Below are 24,912 nucleotides of genomic sequence, written 5' to 3' on the forward strand. Positions count from 1 at the left end.
GAGAGATGAAGAGAGAGAGAGAGAGAGAGCGCGCGCGAGAGCGAAAGTAAGAGCAAGCGCGCCAGGAAGGGAGGGATGTGAATGGGTTGGTCTGGAAGGACTGGATAATTGGGGAAATTGAGTATTGGATGGATCTCGGTCTTTGGGTCTGTCTCCTTGTGAGGGGAGAAGAGAGTAAGTAGTAGGGAAGGAAGGGAAGAGAAAAGGAAAGGGAAGGATAAGTTGAAGGGAAGAAGGAATTGAAGAAAGCGCTTTTTCCCTCTTCTCTTGTGATGAACAGCAAGATTGGATTCTGTCTTTTTTTTACCTTCCGTAAAAATTCCCTTTCCAATTTCGATGTTGGTTATTGTTGTCGTCGTCTTCCACTTTCTCTCAAACTCCTTCTCCTTCTGTTGCTGTCGTCGTCTCCCTTTGGGGCCCTTCACCAACTAGCGTGCAGTGGGTTATTTTTTTTTTCGGGGAGGGGGGCGAGGCCGGCAGCGACGATTCGTTGTTTGACCCCCTGGAAAGGCGTCCGGAACCAGGGACTGACTGGACCACATCATTACTCTTCGCAGTCACTTTAGATTGCCTCGCAATGTACCGGCGGTTACACATTCAACGCTAACTCAATCTTCCCCTAAAATAACTACTTTGTAACTGATGACTATTGGTCTATCTATCTAGTATTTAGGTATGGCTTTCCGGTATCCTCTCAAGGGCTCCTCCTCCTCCTCTCTATCTAGTAGTCTCTCTATAAGATTATTAGATTATGGATTATGGACATTTTAATTCCCCCTGCTTTAAACCCGACTCCTTGTAACACCACCAAAGGGAGGAAAAACGAGAGAAAGAGAAAGCTTATCATGCATCACATAATCCTCACTCACCACTACCTAAAATGTCCGTTCCTGCAGACACCACTTCTTAACATTCCTTACCCGCCACCAACCTCCATCTGGGTGGCAAGCCTTGTCCTATTGCGGCGCTACGCGTGTGATATCACATCTTTTCTTGCAAAACCCTTCCTGGATAGGGCTACTCAATAAACTATGACTGCAGTGGCTGATCTTGTCTACGGCCTTCCCGCAGACGGTCGGGGTCAATTTTTCTATGCTGAATCCAGGTAAGGTACAGTTGCTTAATTATCAAACTATATTCTATTTTAGATGAACCACTCTCTATGTCCTTCATAACCCAGAGAGAAAGAGATGGACGCAACCTTGAAGTTTAATCGGTTTCATGTAGGAACTTCGTCCCATCATCGAACCGAGTGTTCATGCCAATGATCATGATCCTTGCTCAACCCAGCTTTAGATACATCTTAACTAAATGATGTAACAAACAGCCTCCAAAAGACCCTGTGTACTCTTGTGTAAACCAACCAGATATACACCAGATATACACCGGGTACCTGAGTGTGACTAGTGTTATGTAGGTGGGTAAGAAGTAGAGCTACTGCGTCTACCGCAATAAGTAGATTCATCTGACCTATAGTTATTCCGGGATGTAATTCATTGCATGAGTGAACTCTTTCTTTATCCCAAAGACACCAGCCTTAATACTTAACCAGCCTCACCAGATCGGATCCCCCAGAAACCTACAGTAGACTACGGGAATAGCTCACCAATAGGGAAAACCATCCATGCAACACAGGACCACCCTTTCCATCTTACGGGGAAAGTTGACCCCCACGAACACCCTAGGAACTCCATTTAGCACGAGGAGTTAGCCGACGAAAACAATTTATGTATCTACCTGTCTCGCTTGTCAGAAGAACCAGAAATTCCGTTCATTGGACATGTATCAGATAGAAGTAATCGAGCATCCAAACCAGTGGATCATTCATTCAAAGATCTGTCTCAGATACACCTATAGTACATAGCTTACCTACCACGCATGTGACCAAACTACTATATAGTACCTGGCTGGAAGGGTACTAGAAAATGGCCAAGAAACAACCATAAAAATATCCCAATGCCCTGGAAATCTCCCCCATTCACAATTACCCACCACACAATACCCCCCTATCCGCTTTCACGGCGGTTTTTCTTGTTTCTCTTCTCTGTGATGGTGGAATTGCAAGTGGAGGCAAACTTCCCTCTAGTTAGCGAAATTTGCAAAACGGAGAGTGGAACCCAGAATAATAGCAAAAAAGTGGACCGACGCTTTCGGGAACTCCCCATTCGCCGTTGAGGTTGGGCTTGCCGCCCGCCCGGCTTCTATCCGGGTTCTGGACTCCGGATTCGGGCCTCCTTATCCATACCCATGTCTTTCCCTACCGGCTCTGTAGTCCGTGGAGATGTCAACAAAGTAGGAATCTAGTGCGTAGTAGGGGGAGACAGTTGCTAATTCGGGGTTTCGGGAAGGGGTTTCGCTAGTTAGTGGACGTCGGACTACTGACTGGATAGACGGGGAGACATCTTCTTAATATGGTTGCTCCAGTTGTCCCTGAGACATACTAGAGTAGCTGTCACTTGGCAGAGAGACTAGACTATCATGGCCGCTACTACTATCGCTACTACTAATCGCCATGTTCTGGCCATTTGCTGGGCATACATTACAGTATAGGGGGTGGAGAAGTGTAGATGAGGTAAAGAATAGTATCCGGCTGAACGAAGGTATGATTGGGATAGCCGTTGATGTGGATGTGCGTTGATAACGGACAAACCCACCGCGAAGACTAGGAGCTTCGAAACGAATGTAGGTACATGACACATAGGAATAAGAAAAGTAATAAGAGAAACGAAAGGCCTTCATGATACATGTCAGGAAACAACCAGTCCTGGATTGGGTCTTGCTAGATCTCGTCCAGCAGACGAGAGGGCCGAACCCAACAAAAGAGCAGAAAAGTCATCGTTCATCGCCTTTGGCGAAACCTGGAACCGAACCCACGAAGGACAGGTATTGATAGAAAGGGACATAAAGATGAGATAGGAAGAAAGGGTAAAGCATAAGGCAAGACAAGAAAGAGAAAAGCAACAACAAAAGGTCAAAATGTAACAACATGAACAACGAGTGTCATCACGGATATCCGCAGACGTCAGGAAACCTCGCCCAAACCAACAGTCCCATAAAGAGCACTCCAAAGGCAACCGTACTCCGGGGTTCAATGCAAATAGAGGTTCGAAGACATACTAGGGGGACAGATAACTCCCTTTCAATCGCCAGGATAGCCGCTACCAACATGAAACCGTGGAGAACAACAGAACAGGACCCCTGAGAAGGACATAGAACATAACTTAGGACATGAAGCGCAAGATGATTAGGATGTGAACGTAAGTTGCGGTAGCCCAGTAAAAATGAGAACCATGCTTCACATGGCCAGTGGGATTCAGCTAGTGTCCCCAGCACTGTTCGTCAAGACTGTGCCCTTTCTGAAAACTTGATATCGTGAAATGAACGGATGAAATAGGAAATCAACGGAAGGAGGGAAGGCCTCACGAAATGCCAATGACAGTCGCGTCAGGCGAAGGAGCTTTGCATGCCGTTGGCTGGCATGGTAGGGTTTACATCGAGTTTCAAGATCCTTCGTAGATCATCTTCAATCTTCTTCGTGTCATAAGGCTGCGCGTTGTTGCTCACTGACACGCTCCGCGAGACAGGAGATTGGTGCTGCGGAGGAGAATAATACGTCGGATATTGTGCATACTTAGGCGGAGATTTGGGCTGATCGTACGCGGCTGGAGGGTAGAAAGCTTGGCCATGAACGCTCGGCATGTTTTCAACTCTCGAAGTAAGGACTTCTTTCCTCAAGGGAGAGTTTTGCAAGTGATATTGTTGAGCAGCGTTCGAGTGCGTATAGGATGAGGAATAGTGCCGGCCATTTCCGACGAATGTTTGTTTCTGATCATACGACATGCCATGCGAGATAGAAGCGGGCGGTCCCGAAGTCGTTCTTACTGGCGTTGCAAAGTGAGGTAAGCCGGGATTTGAAGCAGGGCGCTCCATCACTGGGTTGAAGTGATCTTGAGCCGTGATAGATGCGGACGAAGGCCTCTGGGGACGAGGATTGAGCAACAAAGTTTTCAAAGCTTCGGTTTTAGCTCTCTTCTCCTGCTCATCGAAATCACACACCGGAGGAGAAGGTGAGCTGGCCGACCGTAACGCGTTCATGCGGTCTTTGTAAGGGGTCGCAAAGGAAGGCCCAATATGTGAATGCTGGAACTCCGGGCTTTCCATCTCCATCCGGAAGAGCCCACCGGCAGTGCCATTGGGTCTACGGTGCTGAAGGGTCTTAGAATCAGTTTGTGGCGACCGGACCCGACTGCTTGCTTCGGGACTTCGCTGCTGCTGCTGCCGCTGCTGCTGCTGGGGGTTTCTGGCCTCGACTGCAGCTTTGAAGAGAAAATCCAAAGGTGTTGATTGGCGCACTTCCTCTTGGAATTGTGGGCGCGACTTCGGTTTTGAGGGGGTGTTCTCCAGATCCGGCTCAGCATCGAGGTGATCACCGTCGGATTCTATGGTCGGTGCAAGATCGGACTCTGGTAGAGACTTGGAGAAGAAACTGGGAATAGGCAGTGCTGACGGTGCCGGAGATGCATGGAAAGTCGGGCCGGCGTAATGGGGGCTGTCCTTCACTTGAGGAGTGGCGATGGTATTATTAGGTTGAGAAGTAGTATGACGGTGTCCATTAGGTGCTGGGGATGCTTTGGATGCGTCGCGCGGCTTCTTGCCAGACCGACTGTTCTTCTTCTTGGAGGCGTTGACATTGATAGAGGAATCGGTGGCGGTCCCGCCAGGACTGGAGTTCCTTGGCGGTGACGAGGGAGGGGTTGCCAGGATAGCGACTTTCTGAGTAGAGGGTGTCATATTCCTCTTGGAGTTGCGTCGATTGTTTCGCGGGCCCTTTGGCGTCGGAGGGTTGGGCGATTGAGTTGACATGGTGGTCAGATAGGCTTAAGAAATAGGCAGCCTTGTGGAGAGAAACCGAAAACGACTGGGCGGCGGCGGCACCAGAAACAAAAACAATAGCGATAAGAAGCGGCTCGAACGATAGTCACGGAGTCGATGGTGGTACGAAGCACTGTCCAGCAGCCCGTACTCAATGATTCAAAGCTGGATAGAACTATCAGGAGATAAGGACAAGAGGAGATCGTCGCTAGGTGTGCTGGGCACTGAGTGTGTGGCCCGACGAGTTGGTCTTCTTTGATTGATCGATCGGAAAGACGTCAGATGGGAGGATCAAGTCGGAGGGTTGAAATCGTCTATTATTAGAGTCGAAGGAAGCGCAGAGGAAGCAGTAAGCCAAGACTCCTAGGCATGCTCACGTCTAGATAGGCGAATAAAGGCAGAAAGTAAAGGAAAGCTGAGGTACATTGTAGGTCTTGACCGAGGCTTTGAGGGAGGAAAGGTGAAGGTGAGAGAGAGTAAGTAGCGACTGGACTTTGGGAAGGGCGGGCGGAAACCTAAGAATGGCTGGGGGAAGAAGAACCAAGCGGGGATCATCGGCGATGACTCAGCCACTTTGGTACAAGTCACAAGTTCAGTTCACTAATAGTTAGTTAACAAGCATAGAGTTCTTACGCCACTGCCAGGCCAGCAGCCTTGCAAACAAAACAAAAAATAACTCCCATTCAACTGCTGTTTATCTCACTTCATACCCCCAGGACATCATTCTGCCCAACAAGGTACTCGGCTTCTAGAAAAGAAGAATAAAAAAAAAAGAAAAAGACATAAACGAAGATTCATACTTCTTCCTACCCTTATCACCCTTCCTTTGATTGAAATACCCCTACTACGTCAGTGCTCCTCGGGTAAGCCAATGCCCCTCTCCGATCTACGTCCACCAGAGTATTGCCGGTGGGCTCACACCGCAACCACTCCCCGGGTTATCAGCTAACTAACCACAACTACTACCAATAGTACCTACAGGTCAGGTACCACCACTATCCGAGCGACCTACGTAATTAATCTATTTGCTTGCCCCTCCTCCGAACCTTGCTCAGCTCGTTCACCTTTTTCGACTTGTGACCGTTTTTTTGAGAGACTAAGCGCCGTCAAAGGGTTAAAGCGCGCAACATGGCGGACGTGGAAATGAAAGAAGCCAGCTCTGCCGCCGCTGTCAAAGCAAAGGGATCGTCGAAAGCTTCCGAAGGTGCCAGTGACGGCAAGAAGAAGTTTGAGGTTAAGAAGGTACAGCACCAAAGATGTGTGCTTCCCTTTTGAGTACCGTTGAAGCTAATCGGGTTGCTCTTCTAGTGGAACGCGGTCGCTCTGTGGGCGTGGGATATTGTCGTCGACAACTGCGCAATCTGCCGTAATCACATCATGGATCTCTGTACGTCTTGGACCTGTCTTGCCTTCATGTAACCCGAAGTCTAATGTCTGATGGTTGCTAGGTATCGAGTGCCAGGCCAACCAAGGTTCGTCTACAACTGAAGAGTGTACAGTTGCTTGGGGTATCTGCAACGTAAGTTTACTCTTCCTGACACTCACTCTGCATCCCACACTAACGCCCACTTTCTTTCTGTCTCTAGCATGCGTTCCACTTTCACTGCATCTCGCGGTGGCTGAAAACCCGTCAAGTTTGTCCCCTCGACAATAGGGACTGGGAGTTCCAGAAGTACGGCCGGTAAACGCGTGTGCGAAGATCGCAGGGTTCGAATACGGGCGGATCACCTTCTATGTCTTACAATATCCCATATAAGGTAGAACCGGAAGGGAGGGCTTTCTATGGCGTTTGTGGTTCATTTCGCAGTTCTCAGCAGCGGCTTTCAAAATTATCGATGCAGGTTTTGTTGTTTGTGCACACGCAAGCGGACAAGTTGTGATTGATTCAGGATATTAAATAGACATGTCCAAAGTCCGCGACTCCTTGTCTCACGCAACCTTAACTCCATCTACCACAATACCTGCACCACCTCCCACGCCCGTCGTAAAGGGAACAAGCCATTTCTCGGGATTCTTATTGTACATAGGCCAAGGCGGAATCACGGCCAACCCAGTTATTAACGTGCCGGCCAATCCGACCCAGAGTGTTAGATGGATATCCTGGAAGATGTATCCAACAATGAAAGCAACGGCCTAAACAAAGCGACCATCGTAAGCAATCAATCCAGAAGACATCATCAACAACACCGCCACCACACCACCATCATCGTAGAAAAATAGAAGAGAAACTTACACCCGACAGAACAAGAAGCACCGTACTAAGAAGCTCTGCAATACGCTGGCCCTGGAAGTCCTATTCATGGAAACGGCAACATGGTTAATCATACACTCCGGATAGGTAAATAGAAGTAAACGCATAGGTGGCTGTAATAACGATCACCCAAACAACGGGGCGCAGAGGAAACCTAGAACTCACGATTTGACCCTCCAGAGCATCTTGAATTGGCGCCAGTAGACTATCCATTGTGGATGTTTTGATTAAAGTGCGATATGATTGTTTCCCAGTTCGATCTAGACGGTCGCTGGTCGAAGGGGCACCCTTTACTTCGTTGCCGGCGCTGAGGTTAGCTTGAGGTGGTCGCATGTCCACCGCCTCTGCTTATCGCGGGTCAATCGGACACTGTATTGTTACACGGACAGTAACATTCGTATTATTGAGGCCTGTATCGGGCATGACGTATTGTGCTCCTGATTGTACTAGTTAAGTTATCCATCATCGATCGATTGAACATCGTCCTTTACTATTTCTTTCTTTAATTGCTTGTTTTCGGTGTCATTATAGGGACGTTGGGAGGATGGCCGTTGATAATGTGGCCTGGTTGTATATCCTCTAGCAATGCATCTGTAATAACAGTGCTCTTCCTGTCAGATGATCAAACAGTCTCTTTAAATCTACAGGAGTACACAAATTGCCTTGACAATCCTGTGTTTGCAGGAAAATTTATATTTGATAATTTGTAAGACTGACAGTCTAGGCAACTGTGCAGTAAGAGAATGTGGACACGGATATCGTAAGAACGAGTGATAAAAAGAGTCACTTTCGTTGTGCCCACTGTTTATAGAGCCCTTCCCCAGGCTCTAGCCGTCTATGAAAGTATATACACCAATCATGGCGGTCATATCTATCAGACTCTCAGATCATGACTTTCTTTTCGTATGATTTGAATAGATCTTCGGGCAACCGCCATCCGATTCTCAGTATTGGACAGTGGTGCCGTCTTGGGCAGGCTCAAGCAACTTCCACTGGCAGGCGATGCCATTGGTAGCAAAGCGAGAGATGATGCGGTCTGCAATCTCTTCAAACCTATCCGTTGCCAAGGCAAGGATGGTCGGGCCTGCACCTGACAGACAGATTCCAAGCAGACCGGGCTGCGTACGTGGGTTCATTGATTGGAGAATCTCCGTCAAGCCGGGGATAAGAGTCTGTCTGTATGGTTGGTGGACCTTATCTTGCATGGCCAGATATATCATGTCTGGGTCCGGCGGAGAGCTGCCCAAAGCTGCTGGGAGCAAGGCAGCACGCTGGAGGTTGAAGACCTAAACAAAGTATAGCATTAGCCGATGCAGCCCATTTGCTATCAGATTCGGATTTGGCGACGGAGGGAACAATGCTTACAACGTCCGCTCTGGTATACGAGGTAGGAAGAACATTCCGGGCGTTGGCGGTGGGCACGACAAAGTCGGGGATGATGGCAATAGCCTTGATTTCCTTGGCCCACTGGAACTTTCTGTAATGACCGATGCCAATGGGTGGCTCAGGAGGCCTCTTGCCGGTGTCAATGCCACCGGCCGGAGAAGGGAGAACTTCACTAAGAGGGATCTCCTTGCGCGCTACGTCTTCGGGGGCGAGTTCGTTGAGATAGGTGCCAACGAAGCCTCCGAAGAGCGAGGCAGCGACATTGTCGGGGTGTCGTTCTGTTGAGCAGATGAGCGATGGCCAGCAAATGACGAGGTGTCGAGCAGTATCAATCGCATGCAGGATGCTCGACTTTGTTCCCCACCAGCAGAAAGATGGACGTGCGACTTACCGATCATCAAGCAATAATCCAAGAGACGATCCTTGCTGAGCCCAAGCTTACCTACTTCATTTCCCAGCATTACACCAGCCACAACGGCAGTGCCAGAAGAACCGAGACCCCGACTCAAGGGGATCGGGTTTACGATGTGCACATGAGTCTCAGCAGGGAATGCCCGTTGGCTATGGCATCTAAGTACGTAAAGTGCTACACGGGTGATCAAGTTAACCTCGGGGTCCAGACTGATCTTCTCGGTACTGTTGCTCAGGTCGTCATATGTGATACGGCAGTTAAGTGGTTCTTGCGATGACTTGGAGGTATCAATTGTGACGTGGAGCTCCAAATGCATGGACAATGCCAGACCGATCACGTCAAACCCAGGTCCAATGTTGGCGGACGAGCAGGGCGTCCTGATAACAAAGGAAGTGGCAGCCATTGTGGAGGAACAAGGACGGGGGAGGGGTCAGGGAAAAAAAAAAAAGAAAGAAAAATAAGCTGAAGCGGGATGAAACCTCCAGTGACTTGCTAGGTATGTAGTATGTATGGCAAGAGCACCGTTGTTGCCAGTCACCAGCGTAGTAGTGATAGATAGACTTGAGTCACTACAATAATAATTATTATCGCACTCGGCTCCGACTTAAGGTTGTGACTCTTTTCTTTTCTTGGCGCTCCTCGGTGGTCAAAAAAGGTAATGAAAACGGATTTCCAAAAATTAGCAGAAAAAAAAAAAGGCCGACGTCGGGGAAGCAGAAAGCGGGCAAGTGAGGGGCCACAGGGCTTTGCTAGATCCAGGTGCCACAAAGCCAAGTTCGAAGATTATTTCCCAAATTCTCCTATCATCATTGTTTGTGACATGGTTATTAATACTTACTACTACCTCTTACAGAAAGTACTTCCTTGTTCACATCCATAGTTAAGCTGGCAAATAGTAACTAATCAATACAAATTTTCTTTGGAGTCATGCGATCGCTTTCCCTCAGTAGACACCACCTGATTGGGTCTCGATCTGACCTGAAGATTGTGCGTATCATTACAAACACAACACAACCTCAGCCGCAAACGCTTGCTTCCCCCCTCCTTCAAGTGCAATATACTTTTCCGACCAGCCCAAAAAAGACTTCTCTCCCTACTCATTGTCCTACAATAGCTGAACAGACTAACTATGATTCGGTGGAAAGGGTGTGACAATGACATACATACTATATCATAAAAGTTTTCATGCATACCCCTGTGGGGGTTTTGGAAGGATGATGTGTTTCGAGAATGAGCCAGATCTGGTTTGATCCTTTCTGCCCTGTTTCGTCCACTCGCGTGTGGAATTGGATACGCAGGGCTGGAATTGCAGTGCGACTCAGCTATGATCAACTTAGCCTTCATTGGGCAGCAGAAGACGACCTTCTCCCCCCCTAAGTCAGGCTCCATGTGGCAAGGTAATATTACCAGTATTTACGCCCACTTAGGAGATGGAGATGAAGACTTCTTCGGGCGAAGCAAGACATACTTACTTAGTACATAGTAGTAAGTATTTAGTGCCATGCAACAGCTGATGTGGACGCAGTCTTAACGAGATAGGATGGGATGTTGAGATTGCTGCCTAGATAGGTCTTATTCGCGCAATTCCGTTTGAGAACCTTGGGTGATAGAGTGAAGTAAGAGTGGTTAGTTTTTTTGGTTAGGATGCTAGCAGATGAGACATGGTATTGGACGAAGTGGGTAGATCACACGGATCTGGCTTGTCCACGGCAACCATTGGATCTGGAACGTGCAGGTTTGCCAGCCAAAAGAGATATAAATAATTCTTTCACAGGAAAGTTTTTGACAGGTGCCCAGTAGTACTGTAATTAATTTCAGGCTTGCAGCTTGAATGAATGGATAGATACTAGATAGAACCCACTCGAATAAGGTCCACATCCACCAAGCAAGACCATTCCAGGAGATTCCCGATTCCTCACAGAGGTCAAACAATGATTTGAACAATCATAAATCTGACCATCCCACATGTAGTGGGAGTGAGTGACTACTCACTGGATTATTATTGCAGAGCAGCTGATGATGGCCACGGACTCGGGAGCAACCAGATTTCCAGACTACTAAAAGCCACCGGCGTGATTGGACGACGACCGGACTAAACCCGCCTCGGGGCCTTTGCCGACGCGGCGTCTTCAACTAAAAATTTCAGACTCCTCAGTCCGTTTTTCACCCTTGAAGCGGAAATTTCTGCCCGCCCCTCGTATTTTATTTAATACTAGAATTGCTCCTCCACTCGGCTGCCTTGATTCTCGGTCCTCTCCTGTCCCCTTGAGACATCTTCCTCACAATCACCTCCTTGGTGATATCTTTTATAACCCATTGCTCTTGATTTTATTCATATTTTAGAATCTTGCATCGTGCTTCTTCAAGTGTTCCGGCTGTCTTTGATTTGCCGTTGCTCTTTTCCCGTCCTCGTGGTTTGACGCATCGTCTTTGACCACGGGGTCTATTTTTCCGAGTGTGGTGCGTACTACATCATACTCTAAAAAAATAGGGTCCCCCATTCCACTTTTGCGACTCTTTTATCTACCAGTCGTCTCCCACCCTCTTCCTTTTGAGTGTGCCGACGATCATCACCACTCACATTGAAACACATTCAGTGCACTTTTCAATCCAACACTTCATTGAAGTCAGACCGAAACTTGTCTTCGAACTTTTGCAGCCCGATTGGTCCGACTTATTATCCGCTGTCCAGCAGCTCTTCTCGATCTCGTTAAACCTAGTTTGGGCGTCAATCCTGCCGGTCGAATCTTGCGCTGAATTGCGAGAACTCTGTTAGGGAGTTCTCTCTGTCATCGCACTTTTCCCCCGCACTTTTCGGAGCGACGGCGCTCCTTACGCTTCACTCAGTCAAGTTGGCGGGCCTTCGCTGCAACCAGTCTTCCCTCCTCCACCCTCTTCTGGGCCCCAAGTTCAGGGTCTTCTGCGGGGGCGACACCAGACCCCCCTAATAGAGCTTATTCAAGCAGTCTCAAAGCTGGCACACGGACGCGCATCGGTAATGCCAGGCCCTTGCGAGGGGTCTGGCTAATGGATGGAGGAGCAATCGCCCTGGGATCTTTCTCATCCAGTCTACAACTTCCGACGCCGCGCCCTTGAACGCCGCCGCGCATATAATCAATTCAAAAAAACACATTAAGTCAACAATATCGGCTCCCTGCCAGCAAATTCGCTTTCATCAACCCTGTTATAAATACCCACGTGAGGAAGAATCAATCAAGAACACCGATATAGCCACAATGTCCGAGTCACCGAAGTCCGAGAAATACATGTGCCTGACCAGGTTCAGCACCCCGGTTCCTGAATTGGATGATCATCGATTTCAATTGGATGCGCCACGCTTGGAAGCCACCCCCGATGTGCCACTGAGTCGGCAAAATACCGTCCCGCAGGCTTTCAATCCCGAGACGCCTCAGCGTCCCGACCTGCTCAACATCGAGGATGCGCTTCGGGAAGCTGGCTCTCTATCGCGTGATTTCGAAACCGCGGTAGTGGATGATGATCGATCAGACAAGGATTTCAATGCTATGGGACGTCGCTTTTCAGTTGATCCTACGGGGAACATTCGCCACGGCCGTACCTATAGTCGCACGCACCAGGAAATTCCGAACTTGTCGCGCGAGTCATCTGTGTCTGCTCGGTCGACGTCCCCGCCCAATTCGGTCGAAGCATTCGCAGACCCGCGTCGCAGAGAGCGTGCGAATACTTTGGAAAGCCATGCAGCCCCAGACTTGGAAGCCATTCTCCAGCGCACGGTATCTGGTGGCACACATCCTCGCCGTCCAACCTTCAGCAATGCGAGTGTGGTCAGGCCGCAGCCTGGAGATTCAACATTGGAGCCAACCGATGATGGCTGCCTGCCGACGTTTGAACAGCCGGGCAGAATTCCAGTGATTGACTATGAGGAACTGGAGGAGTTTGTTGCTCTCAATCAAAAGGCGAAACCTTCCGCAAACCGACGCAAGCACAGCGTCAGCTCGCAAAGTCAGAAGCCGCGGGTCTTTTATGACCTTCGTCCGGGTGCTCAGAAGTCCGAGAAGGACGCGGAGAAACGTTCGTCAAGCATTGAGCGTTCGTCAGAAGACATTTTGGAGTCGACTTTGGAGAAGGAAGAAAAGAAGGACTTTTCCGAAGTCGTAAACGAAAAGGAACTGTTGGCGACCCTCAAAAACACAAATGAGCCTACTCGCTTCGGATTCTTCTCGTCGGAGGCACAGAGTACCGTGCATGCTGCCGAGCTGGGTGACTTGGTTTTGCCGGGAGACACCTTCCGAGACCTTTTCCAATTGGGTCCGGACGGAGGTGTCTGGTGGCTTGATGTCCTAAACCCCACTGAGGATGAGGTGGGAGCTTTGTCCAGAGCTTTCTCTATTCATCCTTTGACAACAGAGGATATCTTGACCCAGGAAGCGCGTGAGAAAGTCGAGCTCTTCAAGCAGTATTACTTTGTCTGTTTCCGGACATTCTACCAGGTGGACAAGGCGGACGAGCGTTTCATGGAGCCAGTCAACTTTTATATGGTCGTATTTCGTGATGGGGTCCTCTCGTTCTCTTTCACCGAAAACCCTCATGCCGCTAACGTCCGGAGGAGAATTGGAAAGCTCCGTGACTATGTATCGCTGAGTAGCGATTGGATCTGTTACGCCATGATGTAAGTTTTAGAAATGATGAATATTACGCTGTGGACAAAATTGACTAATTGCCTTCTAGCGACGATATCGTTGATAGTTTTGGGCCCGTCATTCGGGAAATTGAGGTCGAGTCCGAGGCCATCGAAGATCTCGTGTTCATCGCGCGTATGGACGACTTCGAGTCATTCTTGCCGCGCATTGGTGGTCTGCGCAAGAAAGTCATGAGTTTGATGCGCCTGCTAGGAGGCAAGGCGGACGTTATCCGGGGCTTCTCCAAGCGCTGCAACGAGCAGTACTCGGTGACACCGCGTGGCGACATCGGTCTCTACCTGGGTGACATTCAGGATCACGTCGTAACCATGATGTCCAACCTGGCACATTTTGAGAAGATGCTTAGCCGATCGCATACCAACTATCTCGCGCAGCTGAACGTGACTAACTTGATGCTGGGCAATCACGTCAACAAAGTTCTGAGCAAAGTGACGCTCATTGCCACCATGCTGGTCCCTATGAACCTGATCTGCGGTCTCTTCGGAATGAACGTCCGCGTCCCTGGGCAAGATGCGGCAGGACTTGGCTGGTTCTTTGGAATTCTTGGGGTTATTGCAGCTATTGTCATTCTCAGCGGAGTAGTGGCTCGCTGCTACAAGCTCGTGTGAGCCTAGCAGGGTGAGCCAGGGGGGATGGGAAGGGGTTGCTTTGTCAATATGATCACGCACGTAAATATCCGTTGGACATGAATGGGTCAATTTGTTTGTAGTAGTGAATGATATGCATATGCATGAAGGAAATATTTGTTCCTAAGCTACGAAAACAGACCGTAGAATTCAAGTAAGGGGGGGTGGGATGGATGCACGAAATTGTTAGTAGTATATGCAGTATATGCTGAGGCTTCCGGAGGAAGTGGAGTGGCGGCGCCAAGATAAGCTGCGATTCGGAGCCTCCAGGCAACCGGCAAATCCCACACCTTACGAGAGTCCAGACTCTTTTCTTCTCCAGCCAGCATGACCTCAGGCCCATCTTACCTAATTTCAGCGGCCAACCGACTGGGATTTTCAATTCCAGGTTGAACGGACTCAAGTCACACGGGGCGAATGCTGCCTGTGTTCATGGGGTAGCCCCCGATCGCATCTCCATCCCCGTTGGCACTTGCATTTCCCCTCACAATTCGGCTGGCCTCCGCCGTGAGAGGAAATTGTTACGTTCCGGCACAAGACAGCCCATGGACGTCGATTAATGCCCTTCCTTTCGCAATCAACCATCCTTCAATCATCCTGAATGTTCGTTCGGCTTATACCGCCACGCCTACAGTGCCGCCAGCGTGCGACTGTCCGCGCGGTACTCGGATGCGCAATTGCCTTGGCCATCTGCGTTGGCAGAGTGACTGCGACTGCGACTGCGACTGCGACTGCGGATGAGACTGCCCTGCCAGATTCCTCAACCCTGGCCTCCAGAAGTCATGGCCAATTCCTCTTCGGTGAGGCTAGTCCGGAATTCGCTTTCCCACTCGCAGAATACAACGGTTTGGAGTTCGAAGATGCGGTAGACGAAGAGGGAGATACGCGCGGACTCGACTTGGTTCGCCGGGCTCCCACCGGGGTGACATCTCTCGGAAACAATCAGTATCAGAATGGCACTCTCAAGATGGGCGAGACGGAGTGGTGGTATTTCCCCGTGAATGGCGATGAGACGAACAGCACCTCTGAGAATAAGCGTCGCGATCTTTCCAAGCGTTCCACCACCGTTTATTTGTCCCTCACGGCATGCTCGAAGCCCAGCCACAACAACTCGGATTCCACTATCACAGCGGCTGTACCGCAGCTGACAGTCTACGCATCTGATTCGATAGAGAAGCCTGGGCCTGACAAGTCCGAGTCCGACCAGACAATCAAATCAGCGGAGGAGGGCTATGTGGGCATGACCCTTACGGCGAATGGTGATGTCTATGTCGGAGTGACGGCTCCCAATAGCACTGAATATTCTGGCTCTTTCACCTACCAGATTGCGGCCTCGACAGATGCTTATTTTCATAGCGTCGACGAGAGTGATCAATTCATGTTCTTAGTTGATTCGGACACTGGAGCAGCGCTTCTGACGACGAGAAATCTCACCACCACCGATCTTACGTCACAGAACTACAGTTTCTGGATGGACAGGACTCCTCCATACACAATGTTCGCCAACAACATCAACAGTTCGTCTATCTCTGGCTTAGAACGGTCATTCTGCGCTCTCGATGCGCTGGCGCAGATTGGGAAGAGCAAAGTTGAGGCGAGCCTCACCACCCGGGGTGCAGTAGACAGGCCAACCGAGCAGTTCTATGTCACCGGTCTCAACAAAACCTCCACCTACTACGGAATCATGGCCCGTGAGGGCAATTCCACCAGTTGGGGCAATGGAATCGTGGGAGGTGGAGGTAAAGTATGGCCACGCATGAACTTTACAACCAAAACAGGTGAGAGACAATGAGCCCCAATGCCACAGTCTAAATGTACCCTAACGAAGGACCAAACAGATGACAACTGTGCCGTTGTATACGACCTGCCATTCTGCTCCGAAGTCGCCTACGCAGTGCCATCCAACCCCTCCATCAACATGACCGAACTCCGCAGTATCTACGACGACAACGCAGCATCCCTATACAAGAACTTCAACTACTCCCTTCAACAAGTCCAATGCAATACTTCCAGCGAGAGCATGTTCTCCCTCGCTGTATCCTGCGACACCTGCGCCGAAGCATACAAGCAATGGCTCTGCGCCGTGACAATCCCCCGATGCGCAGACTTCTCCAGCAACGCCACCTACCTTCAGATCCGGAATGCAGGCCAGCCCTTCCTCAACGGCACCTCGATCACCAACTCCTCCCTCCTCAAAAGCCCCGCTACCAACAACTCACGTAACCCCCTCATCGACAGCAAAATCCGCCCCGGTCCATACAAGGAAGTTCTCCCCTGCCAGGGCGTCTGCCATAGCCTTGTCCGAAATTGTCCTTCGATTTTAGGCTTCAGCTGTCCGGAAGGCCCGCGGGCGAATATGTCGTACGGCACACGCGACCCTAATGGTGACATCACGTGCAGTTATCTTGGAGCAGCGTATTATCTTAATGCTGTTTCCAGTTTGCATGAGAGCATCTGGATCTCCCTCTATTTGGTGATAAGTGTTTGGACTTTGTTCTGGGTTCTTGGGTAGAAGGGAGTTTTTCGCACGCAATTAATTCGAACGAGTGTCACTATTCCCCAGAATCTTTGACTTCCTTATTCTTTCTTTCTTTTCTTATTTCGTTAGTCGACATGCATCGGGTATGTATACTGTGGAATACATAGATCGTCTGCTTTATGTTTGGAGCGGGCATAGATGGTGGAGTCATAATGCTGGATCAGAGAGGCATTGCATGTGCATAGCTGATACGAAGATGGGAATGCCCCTCTGCGTAAGGATAGCTTGTATGTTACAGCCAGGAGTTCGTATCTGTTATTTTCACCTATTATGGCCCCTAGATGAGAAGTGTTTTGGGACGTAAGCTGTAAAAATACACTTGCTTATAGTTGGCAGGTGGGCCTGTCTTCTCTACACCCAGAAAAAGTCTTTACACTTGCCTTGATCTGTCTCAAACACTAGACCAAAGGCAGCTAGCTAGTAATAAACCTCACAATTTCGAATTAGTATATACATTGCCATATGACAGATGCCCAAATGCAGACGGCAACTGTTGTAGTAAAAATGTCGAACCCTTCTAACCATTAACTCATGATAGCATATAATCCCCTTTCATGACGCCGCGATAATCCCTGGTATCTAATAATGTCAAGTCGAAACACAAGCGCTAACTCATTTTGCTTTCAAGGGGAAAGAGAGAAATTTGTATGAGAGCAGACACCACATTATTTGCCCCTTTTCGGGGTCGGTGTCCACATGTTCCTCAGAGATGAACTCGAGGACGATGCCGCTAGACGAGGCGTACTTCCCACCTGGTGAAGTAACTTCTGTGCTGCGGGAGTCAACGCTTTGTTAGTCCTCCCTCCTGGCGTAGCTGCACTTGGGGTGCGCAGACCAAAGTCCAGTCGTGGGCTGCTGGCGAACCGTGGCGTTACAGGGGTCTTTGTTTCGCGAAGGGACTTCTCCGCTCGCTTAGACCTCGCTACGCGATCTACCATGCGGTGGTGAATATCCTCTCGTCTCCGGTTTTCTTTGATCTCAAAAGGATTCGGTGTGGCATCACTGCCGCCAAGCAGGCGAATATCATCCAGAGAAATCGCAGAATCGTTATTGTCATTTGACGAAGCGAGGGGATATTCAGGCTCATCCTCATCCACAAAGGCATACCCATTCACTCGTGGCGTCTCACCCCCTGTATATACTGCTTCAGATTCGGTGGGGCGAGGGTGTCCGGCAATAGCATCTTTAATGGCCGATATCGAAGGTGAGGGCGGGGGTGCATTTGTGGCAGATGACGTCTGCTGGACGCTCTCATCTGGTAACCGTGTGTTCTGAAACACTACCCGCTTGGGCCCTGCGCGCGATGACGCTTCGGCTTTCTGCTGTATAGTTTCATATGAGTCCTCTATGGAAGAAGGCGCAAACATGAGCGAGTTCTCGGGCTGAGTCTTCCAGGTATCAGGATTTGCGGGCCGGGCGTCCAGGTCAGTCTTTATGGCCACCTGCTTGAGCTGATCTGGGTTACCCCCTTGTGCCTCGATCCGCTTAGCTTCTTGCCGCCGATGCGCAATCTGTCTAGCAGTCGGTATTTTATTCCCACTCCACAACCATTTATATCTCTCGCGGTGCTTTTCATTTTGTTTATCGAGCAGCTTGTTGAACGACTCATTATCTTCACTCGTATATTTGGCCTGGAACTCTAGCAGCCCAAGGCGAGACACATCCGGTATCGTAGCATGGTCGACGTTGGGTGTAGTAGATGACGAAGTTGTTGACATGACTGACATCGGTGTATCTCCACCCCAGCCCATCGGGGTGTCTTCAGGGCGTCCCGAATTGGTGGCTCGTGGTGTCATATTGGCTGATCCGGAATGCGATCGAGCTCTTCCCGGTGTCTTCAACAGGTCGGTCAATTTCTTCTTGGAGCTTGCGATCCATTGTTTGTTTTTCGAATCAAGCGCATCCAAGTACTCTTGCTTCACCTGGGCTTCCAGGAGACCAGGAAAATAATCACGCGCGATAATCTCCGACAGAGCATTGGTGTAGATATCTTCGTCCAACACAGTGGCCGGCCGCTTGATACGCTTGGGTGGCGGCGGCGGGGGCATAAGGCTGGTTTCGCTTTGACGCTTGGTCAGAGCCTGAGAGTCGGCAGACATGACTGGTGATTGCGCGTGATACAAAGACATAAGCGTAGAATTATCGAAGAAGAAGATTGCTAAATGATGAAGAGGCGAAGGAAGAAGGAAGACGACATGCTCGTCTGCGACCAAGCGTGGATGACGAACATGGAAAGAGCGATCCCCGATATCAGCAGAGGAAGGAGTAACACTACTGGCAGAATATCCAGACCGCCCTGGTTGGCGGCGAGAGCTGCCGTCACATGGCGATCAGGTGGTCTGGTCTAGCCTGATGCACGTGGGCTTACTTGTTTCAACGTCTGCTACTGCAATTCCCAGTACTTGAAAACTGAATCAATGAATAGCGCCTTTCATGCTATAGTGACAGTAATATCAAATGTTATAATCATCACTTTTTCCTCTCCACGGTTTGCCCGCGTGTAAACCTCGTATCAAACAACTCTTCCCAGACAGACCCAGTTATCCCTTCCTGCTCTATCTATATACTGACACAGACCTAAATCGACAATGGATGTTGAACAACACAAGTGCCACTGCAATTGCAGCAGCTACCCAGACAAAAACCGAGACCAACAAAATGAAAAATAAAAATCCGAACGAATGTTCTCCGACTGAAACCCCGTTCACTGTCCTTTCCAAATCCTCCATTGCCAGAAAAACACCCAAGATTTTTTCTTCCCGAGGAAAACAGTCGCTGAGAAATGCACCAGGAAATGCAAGTGAAGAAAATCCGAGGAAATAACAAAGAAAACATAAGCGCATAGCCCGCAAGATTGGGACCGAATGACGGTTCAATAGATAACATTCATCGCAGAGAAATCGAAACGCAAGCCACCACAATGAGGGAGAAAAAAAAAAGAATCATCAAGTCGTTGAAGAAGTTCTATAAGTGAACGGATGAGGAACGGAATGTTGCAGAATGCTGAGAACAAGGGGTCTGTGATGGATGCAAGTTGTCGTCGGGTTGATTGCAGCTCAATTGGCTGCAGGAGTGGGGAAGAGAGAATAGGATGCTCGGCCCTTGCGCCGAGGGCCGGCCCTAGAGGCAGCATCATTCTTGATGGCTCTGGCAATCAATGGGCCTGCCTCCACTTCAGTGGTGGACTTGGCTCTGTCGTGGATGGAAGGACCCACGGTGGACGCATAGCCTGAAGGCTCGGGGCTTGCGTCGCCATCGGCTCGGAAAAGAAGCTGGGCTTCAACTTCGCGGGCCAGGCTCTTGGTCTGCCGGTGATGGGAAGATTCGGGGCGCCCCATTCCCGAAAGTTCACCTGAGAGTCTCTGCTCAGATGGGTGGAACTCACGGCTGCTTGCCAAACTGTGCACCAGATCAGGGACACTAGCAGTCGATACGGAGGAACGATGTTTGCGGACGACCGACGCGGCGCGGGACAGGATCAAACTTTCCTGGGAGTTACACTTGCTGATGGGGGAAAAGCTACTCCGGGGAGACACAGACTGGTCCATAGGCTGGATCACACCTGGCTGCGAGTAGAAGGCGAAGTGTCGGTCTGACTCCGTGTCCGCCGTCAAATACTCATCGTACAGCGAATCGGGGCTAATATGTTTCCCCAAGGTAGGGGCAAACCTCACAGGCTGAAAATAATCACTGTCCCGTTGCGTCACAGCAATGCCAGTGTTGTCATCTAGTGTGGAGGTAACCACTACCTGTGCGCTGGGGACATGATCCAGGTCCGCAGCGGGCAAGGCCGACGCGCTCAGCCGCATTGGTTCAAACATCGCAGTGTTCCCATCTGCGCCAGTAACCCCGTGTTCCGCATCGTCTTGCCGAGCCTCGTCAAGTGAACTGCGAGTCCAGTCAAAGTTGCAATTCGACTCGGCAGCATGTTCATAGCAGTAGTCAATGTCTGCGTCCCAAGACTCATATATAGTTTCTTGGATGGCTTTCAAGTTGACTGAGGATCTCCTTCGGACTGGCTCCCGAGCCATGGACTCTTGCAGTGGTGCAATACGATCCTGTGGAAGGGTGGGGGAACCTAGTGCCTCGGCGAACTTTCTTGACAAGTCTTCGGCGACAAAAATGGACAAATCGGACCTAGGGCCAGCCAGGGAAGTGTTGGATAGAGGTTGCGCCTCAGACAGAGGTGGAGATCTTGACATAACAGGCGCGCGAGGAGAGACCTCGTCAGTTTCAAGGCCGGCTCCTTCATGCCAGGGGGCCGGCTCCTCTTCTTCTGGCACGTCTTCCAAGTCTGACGACAGAGTGGGTAAGGACATTGACGAGGTGCGGGCATTCATCACTTCGTTGTTGACGCTGGTCGGGAAGGAATGGCCCGAAGGAGGCTGGAACATGTCTTCCATAGGGATCTGCGGCCAAGCAGCACCATGTTCTACATCCTCGGTATGCGAGTATACATGCTCCGGGTATGTCGGTTGGGTTGACAGACCCAAGATCTCGTCAATGGCGCGAGGAGCTGGCTCAGGTAACTCAGGGGAGGATGCCAGCCTCGGGGAGGAGGCTCTCGGCGGCGGGCTGGTTGACCCAACTCTAGGAAACCTTGGGACAGGCCGCGAGAAGTTCTCAATGACGCGCGATTCTCTTCGTCCTCTGAGGTCGCGCTGCTTGGGACTCACCGACGAGGAACCACCTGGAGATGCTGGTGGACTAGTTGGCGGAGGGGGAACAACGTCGTCACAGCCAATGGCCGTCCCACACTGAGTAAGATCCTCCGTGGAGAAGTCACGGAAGTGCAGGTCCTCAGCACGAATTCCTTTCAAGTTGGTAACAGGCCTCTGAGAGGCACGAATGGCCGAGAACTCAGTGACTAAGTCAGTCTCCCGGGCTTTTTCCAGCGATTGGAATTGGGACGGGCTTGTATGAGTCAGATGGTGGAAGTCAAAAGGATCCGAGATGAGATTCTTCAGCTGGTCATCTGTGGCGAGTCCATTGTGTGAGCATTGAATACAATGTCGATGATTACAGCGCAATCCGCATGTGACAGGAGTGACTTACGCGCATCACTATGGCGTGACTTGTTCCGGCTGAAGATCTCCGAGACTTCAAAGCGAGGCTTTTCACGCTCCATTTCATCCTCCTCGTCCAGCGTGGAGACAATGTGGAACTTACTTCCCTGACGACGGAGGATCCGGCTTCCCCGCGAAAGGAGCGACTTGGTCACGCTCTCGGGCCGTTCATGGCGGACACCAGCCGCCGAGGTTGCCCGGTCATCATGCGACGGCAGCGACGCTGCATCCACGGAAGTCATGGAAGACGCGGGGGAACGGCGGGAAGAGGTGGTAGAGTTGGTGGTGTTACTGCGAGAGCGGCCACTGAACACGGACAGCCGCTTAGGACTATGCGCATGTGCAGTTGACCTGGAGCGGGTGTGGACCGAATATGGTTCGGGGGACTCGTTATGGGGTGCTCTGGCGGAGGGACGGTCCAGATCCTGCTGGGACATGGTGTGAATGGACACTGGCGGGTGGGAAGCCTGCATCAGAGGAACAGAGGGAAGGTATGTTGACTATATATCAGGGAATCCAGGTGGGCGATGACCGAGTCGTGGGGGCGGCCAAATGAGCAAGGCGAAGCAAGTGAGCGACCGTTAAGCCTCCGATTGTGATGGGATGGTCCTAGCTTTGACCATGGTAGGGAAAAGATGCCGCACACCAGAGAGCTGGGGAGACACAAAAGCAGTCGAGAGCACCGACGAGCTGAAGATTGGCGGGTTTTCAAGGTCGAGGTTGAAAGCGCATGCCCCGTGTCGAGAGCCACGGAAAGTTTCTTGAGTGTTTTAGATTGAAAGTTGAAACGGCTGCGGGAAACGTATCCAAAAATTTGGGTCACAGGTGACAAGAAGGAATGAGATGATGGGGGAGGGGAAAACAAAAGGAAAATGGAAATGATAGATCAATTGCAAGAGGGGAAAGCAAAGAGAGAGAGAGAGAGAAAGATAGTGGAGAGAGTACGAGTAAGTAAGAGAAATCAAGAGAGAGCGTGTGAAGATATGGAGACAACAGATGTGGGCAAAGGATGGAGTAAATGAGCCGTAAAGTAAAGTTCCAGCCGTCGCTGTCGCAATAACAGTTTAGGGAGCAAGTGGTTTTACTGGACGGACCCAAACTAGTGGCCGCAGTACCAACGAAAAGGAATGATGGGTCGGGACTAGTCCGTAGATAGTGAAGTAGTGAAATAGTAAAAGTAGTAGTAAGTAGTAAGGTATGGGATTAAATTCTGGGGAAAACGAGGGTAAAACACTGGGTGAACCGGGAAAAGACAACGATCACAACCAGCACTATAAAAAGAGCAGCAACAAACTACTACGAAACCCACACTAAGATGAAGGGAAAGAAATTGAGACGGGGTAGGCTAGAACAGAGAAAGAAGAGACCAGAGAGTGTGTGAAGGAGAGGGGGGGGGGAGGGAAGAGGACTATACTAGTAGTAGAAATTGTAGATGGAGGGAAAGGAGCGAGACGAGACGATCATCAAATACTGGCGATGTCAATCCCAGCCCAGTTCCAGACTTATTTTACGGTACACCAACAACACGGGACGGCAGGGGTATTGAGCGTATTGTCCTCCTCCTCCCTCCCTCCCCCTCTCTCCCAACACTGCATCGGATGCCGTAAGGTAAACAACCGCTTCAGCCAGCAGGGTCAGTCAGTCAAAAAATAAAAGCTCAAAATGGTAAATCTACTACTGTTGTTATTTTTTTTTATTTTATTTCAACTTATTTTATTTTTCATCTCTATCTTTTCTTTTTTTGTTTTTTTCCTTAGCATTTTTACTTTCTTGTCCCGCCCACGTTCACCGTTGAAAAACTTTGTCTTCTTTTCTTTTTCTTCCTTCGGGAAGTAAATGGGTGAATTTTCCATTGGCCCTGCCCGAGGACATTTTGTTTTAGCTGTAGGATTAATATTGATTGACACAATCATTACCGGTGTCAGATATTCTTCCGTTCAGCCAGCAGTTAAGGTAACAGTCAGCCACTATGATACTAACTAACTACTACCTCAAGTATGCCTGGACCTCGCTCCTCGGCCCCAAAAAAAGGCCTTACGGAGTAAACAGGTAATAGTAATTAACAAGTCTCAGGATCTATCATCCTGAATCCTGGGATCCGCCTTACGGCTCTCTTCCCGATAGCAATCCTACATAACAATCGGCCCTATGGAACCAGAACCAAGCTTGTGCGTGTGTATGCTGTGTATGTGCAAGTAAGTAGTAGTATGAATTGACATTGACACCTTTCCCATCTGTCGTGTCCCGCCGCCGCAGCTGCAGTAGCAACATCATCGTCATCGTCATCTTCCCCCAAAGTGGATATGGTATATTTAAAAAAAGCAACATGCGTTTGAGATCATGATCGAAGGGAAGATGGAAAAGGGATCATTCCCTTCTCCTTCCTCCCCCCAAAGAGGCAACCGAGGGAGGGGGGAATTGAACGAACCTCCTAAGACTAACCCACAGGATCGTTCGATCCCGAGGCAGTTGAACCAAAGATAGACACTATCATCCTTCGTGGGGAAAAACGACACGATGCCATTCTGAAGGAATACGCAATAAAAAGAAAAGGAATTATTTTACCCCCCTTCCCCCTTTCGCACAGACATTCAATGGCTCGACTGCCTAACCCATGAGCCCCCAATTGACCGAACTCTCCTCCCCTATTAACCGTCTAGTTAGTCAATTGCCCCTTAAACTACCACCTACGCAGTTCCCCCAACTCCAAGATACCCAAGTGAGTAATAGGTATCACCCAAGATGGGAAAGGGGAAGACAGACTCGGATACAGAAACAGAGACAGAAACAGAGACAGTGTGAAGACGAGTGGGACTTCAACCGAATCTATGCTCGATTGCTTTCCCTTTTCGGTCTTAATTTTAATTACTATTATCTGTCGGGGTCCATGGATTGCGCCGTGCGCTGATCGATCGGGCTTTTGCCTAGACATGGACTCGAGATGGACAGAGAGACACACAGAAAGAGAGAGATCCCTCAAGGCACTAAAACTCCTCCGGTGCAATAAAACAACGCACATGGGCTTCCAGCCATGGTTCTAGGGGCTTCCGTCGAAACGACAGGGGGGATAAGGGAAAAATC

The 24,912-nt window shown here is 49.9% G+C and overlaps 8 protein-coding genes across 8 annotated transcripts; 3 read left to right on the top strand and 5 right to left on the bottom strand.

The window, feature by feature from the left end:
• Positions 1 to 3,444: 3,444 nt before the first annotated feature.
• On the bottom strand, positions 3,445 to 4,863 carry AKAW2_70779A (proline-rich nuclear receptor coactivator motif-containing protein; the record flags this gene model as incomplete). Its single annotated transcript, XM_041683398.1, has 1 exon — positions 3,445 to 4,863. The coding sequence occupies one exon, from the start codon at positions 4,861 to 4,863 to the stop codon at positions 3,445 to 3,447; it is 1,419 nt and encodes a 472-aa protein (XP_041547663.1).
• Positions 4,864 to 6,000: 1,137 nt separating this feature from the next.
• RBX1 (SCF ubiquitin ligase complex subunit HRT1) lies at positions 6,001 to 6,557 on the top strand (the record flags this gene model as incomplete). The annotated part of the gene is made up of 4 exons (XM_041683399.1): positions 6,001 to 6,114; positions 6,181 to 6,259; positions 6,321 to 6,391; positions 6,459 to 6,557. 4 exons carry the CDS (start codon positions 6,001 to 6,003, stop codon positions 6,555 to 6,557), a joined length of 363 nt encoding a protein of 120 aa, XP_041547664.1.
• Positions 6,558 to 6,801: 244 nt separating this feature from the next.
• On the bottom strand, positions 6,802 to 7,336 carry AKAW2_70781A (signal peptidase complex subunit 1; the record flags this gene model as incomplete). The annotated part of the gene is made up of 3 exons (XM_041683401.1): positions 6,802 to 7,005; positions 7,106 to 7,165; positions 7,289 to 7,336. The coding sequence occupies 3 exons, from the start codon at positions 7,334 to 7,336 to the stop codon at positions 6,802 to 6,804; spliced, it is 312 nt and encodes a 103-aa protein (XP_041547665.1).
• Positions 7,337 to 8,067: 731 nt separating this feature from the next.
• On the bottom strand, positions 8,068 to 9,324 carry THR1 (homoserine kinase; the record flags this gene model as incomplete). The annotated part of the gene is made up of 3 exons (XM_041683402.1): positions 8,068 to 8,409; positions 8,489 to 8,787; positions 8,901 to 9,324. 3 exons carry the CDS (start codon positions 9,322 to 9,324, stop codon positions 8,068 to 8,070), a joined length of 1,065 nt encoding a protein of 354 aa, XP_041547666.1.
• Positions 9,325 to 12,157: 2,833 nt separating this feature from the next.
• On the top strand, positions 12,158 to 14,208 carry ALR1 (magnesium transporter CorA family protein; the record flags this gene model as incomplete). The annotated part of the gene is made up of 2 exons (XM_041683403.1): positions 12,158 to 13,569; positions 13,629 to 14,208. The coding sequence occupies 2 exons, from the start codon at positions 12,158 to 12,160 to the stop codon at positions 14,206 to 14,208; spliced, it is 1,992 nt and encodes a 663-aa protein (XP_041547667.1).
• A 619-nt stretch (positions 14,209 to 14,827) lies between these two features.
• On the top strand, positions 14,828 to 16,738 carry MID1 (MID1 family protein; the record flags this gene model as incomplete). Its single annotated transcript, XM_041683404.1, has 2 exons — positions 14,828 to 16,004; positions 16,065 to 16,738. The coding sequence occupies 2 exons, from the start codon at positions 14,828 to 14,830 to the stop codon at positions 16,736 to 16,738; spliced, it is 1,851 nt and encodes a 616-aa protein (XP_041547668.1).
• Positions 16,739 to 17,430: 692 nt separating this feature from the next.
• On the bottom strand, positions 17,431 to 18,894 carry AKAW2_70785A (splicing factor ESS-2 family protein; the record flags this gene model as incomplete). Its single annotated transcript, XM_041683405.1, has 1 exon — positions 17,431 to 18,894. The coding sequence occupies one exon, from the start codon at positions 18,892 to 18,894 to the stop codon at positions 17,431 to 17,433; it is 1,464 nt and encodes a 487-aa protein (XP_041547669.1).
• A 927-nt stretch (positions 18,895 to 19,821) lies between these two features.
• AKAW2_70786A (uncharacterized protein) lies at positions 19,822 to 22,304 on the bottom strand (the record flags this gene model as incomplete). Its single annotated transcript, XM_041683406.1, has 2 exons — positions 19,822 to 21,740; positions 21,821 to 22,304. The coding sequence occupies 2 exons, from the start codon at positions 22,302 to 22,304 to the stop codon at positions 19,822 to 19,824; spliced, it is 2,403 nt and encodes an 800-aa protein (XP_041547670.1).
• Positions 22,305 to 24,912: the final 2,608 nt, after the last annotated feature.

Source organism: Aspergillus luchuensis, chromosome 7, assembly GCF_016861625.1.
Source record: "Aspergillus luchuensis IFO 4308 DNA, chromosome 7, nearly complete sequence".
Taxonomy (NCBI): Eukaryota; Fungi; Ascomycota; class Eurotiomycetes; order Eurotiales; family Aspergillaceae; genus Aspergillus; species Aspergillus luchuensis.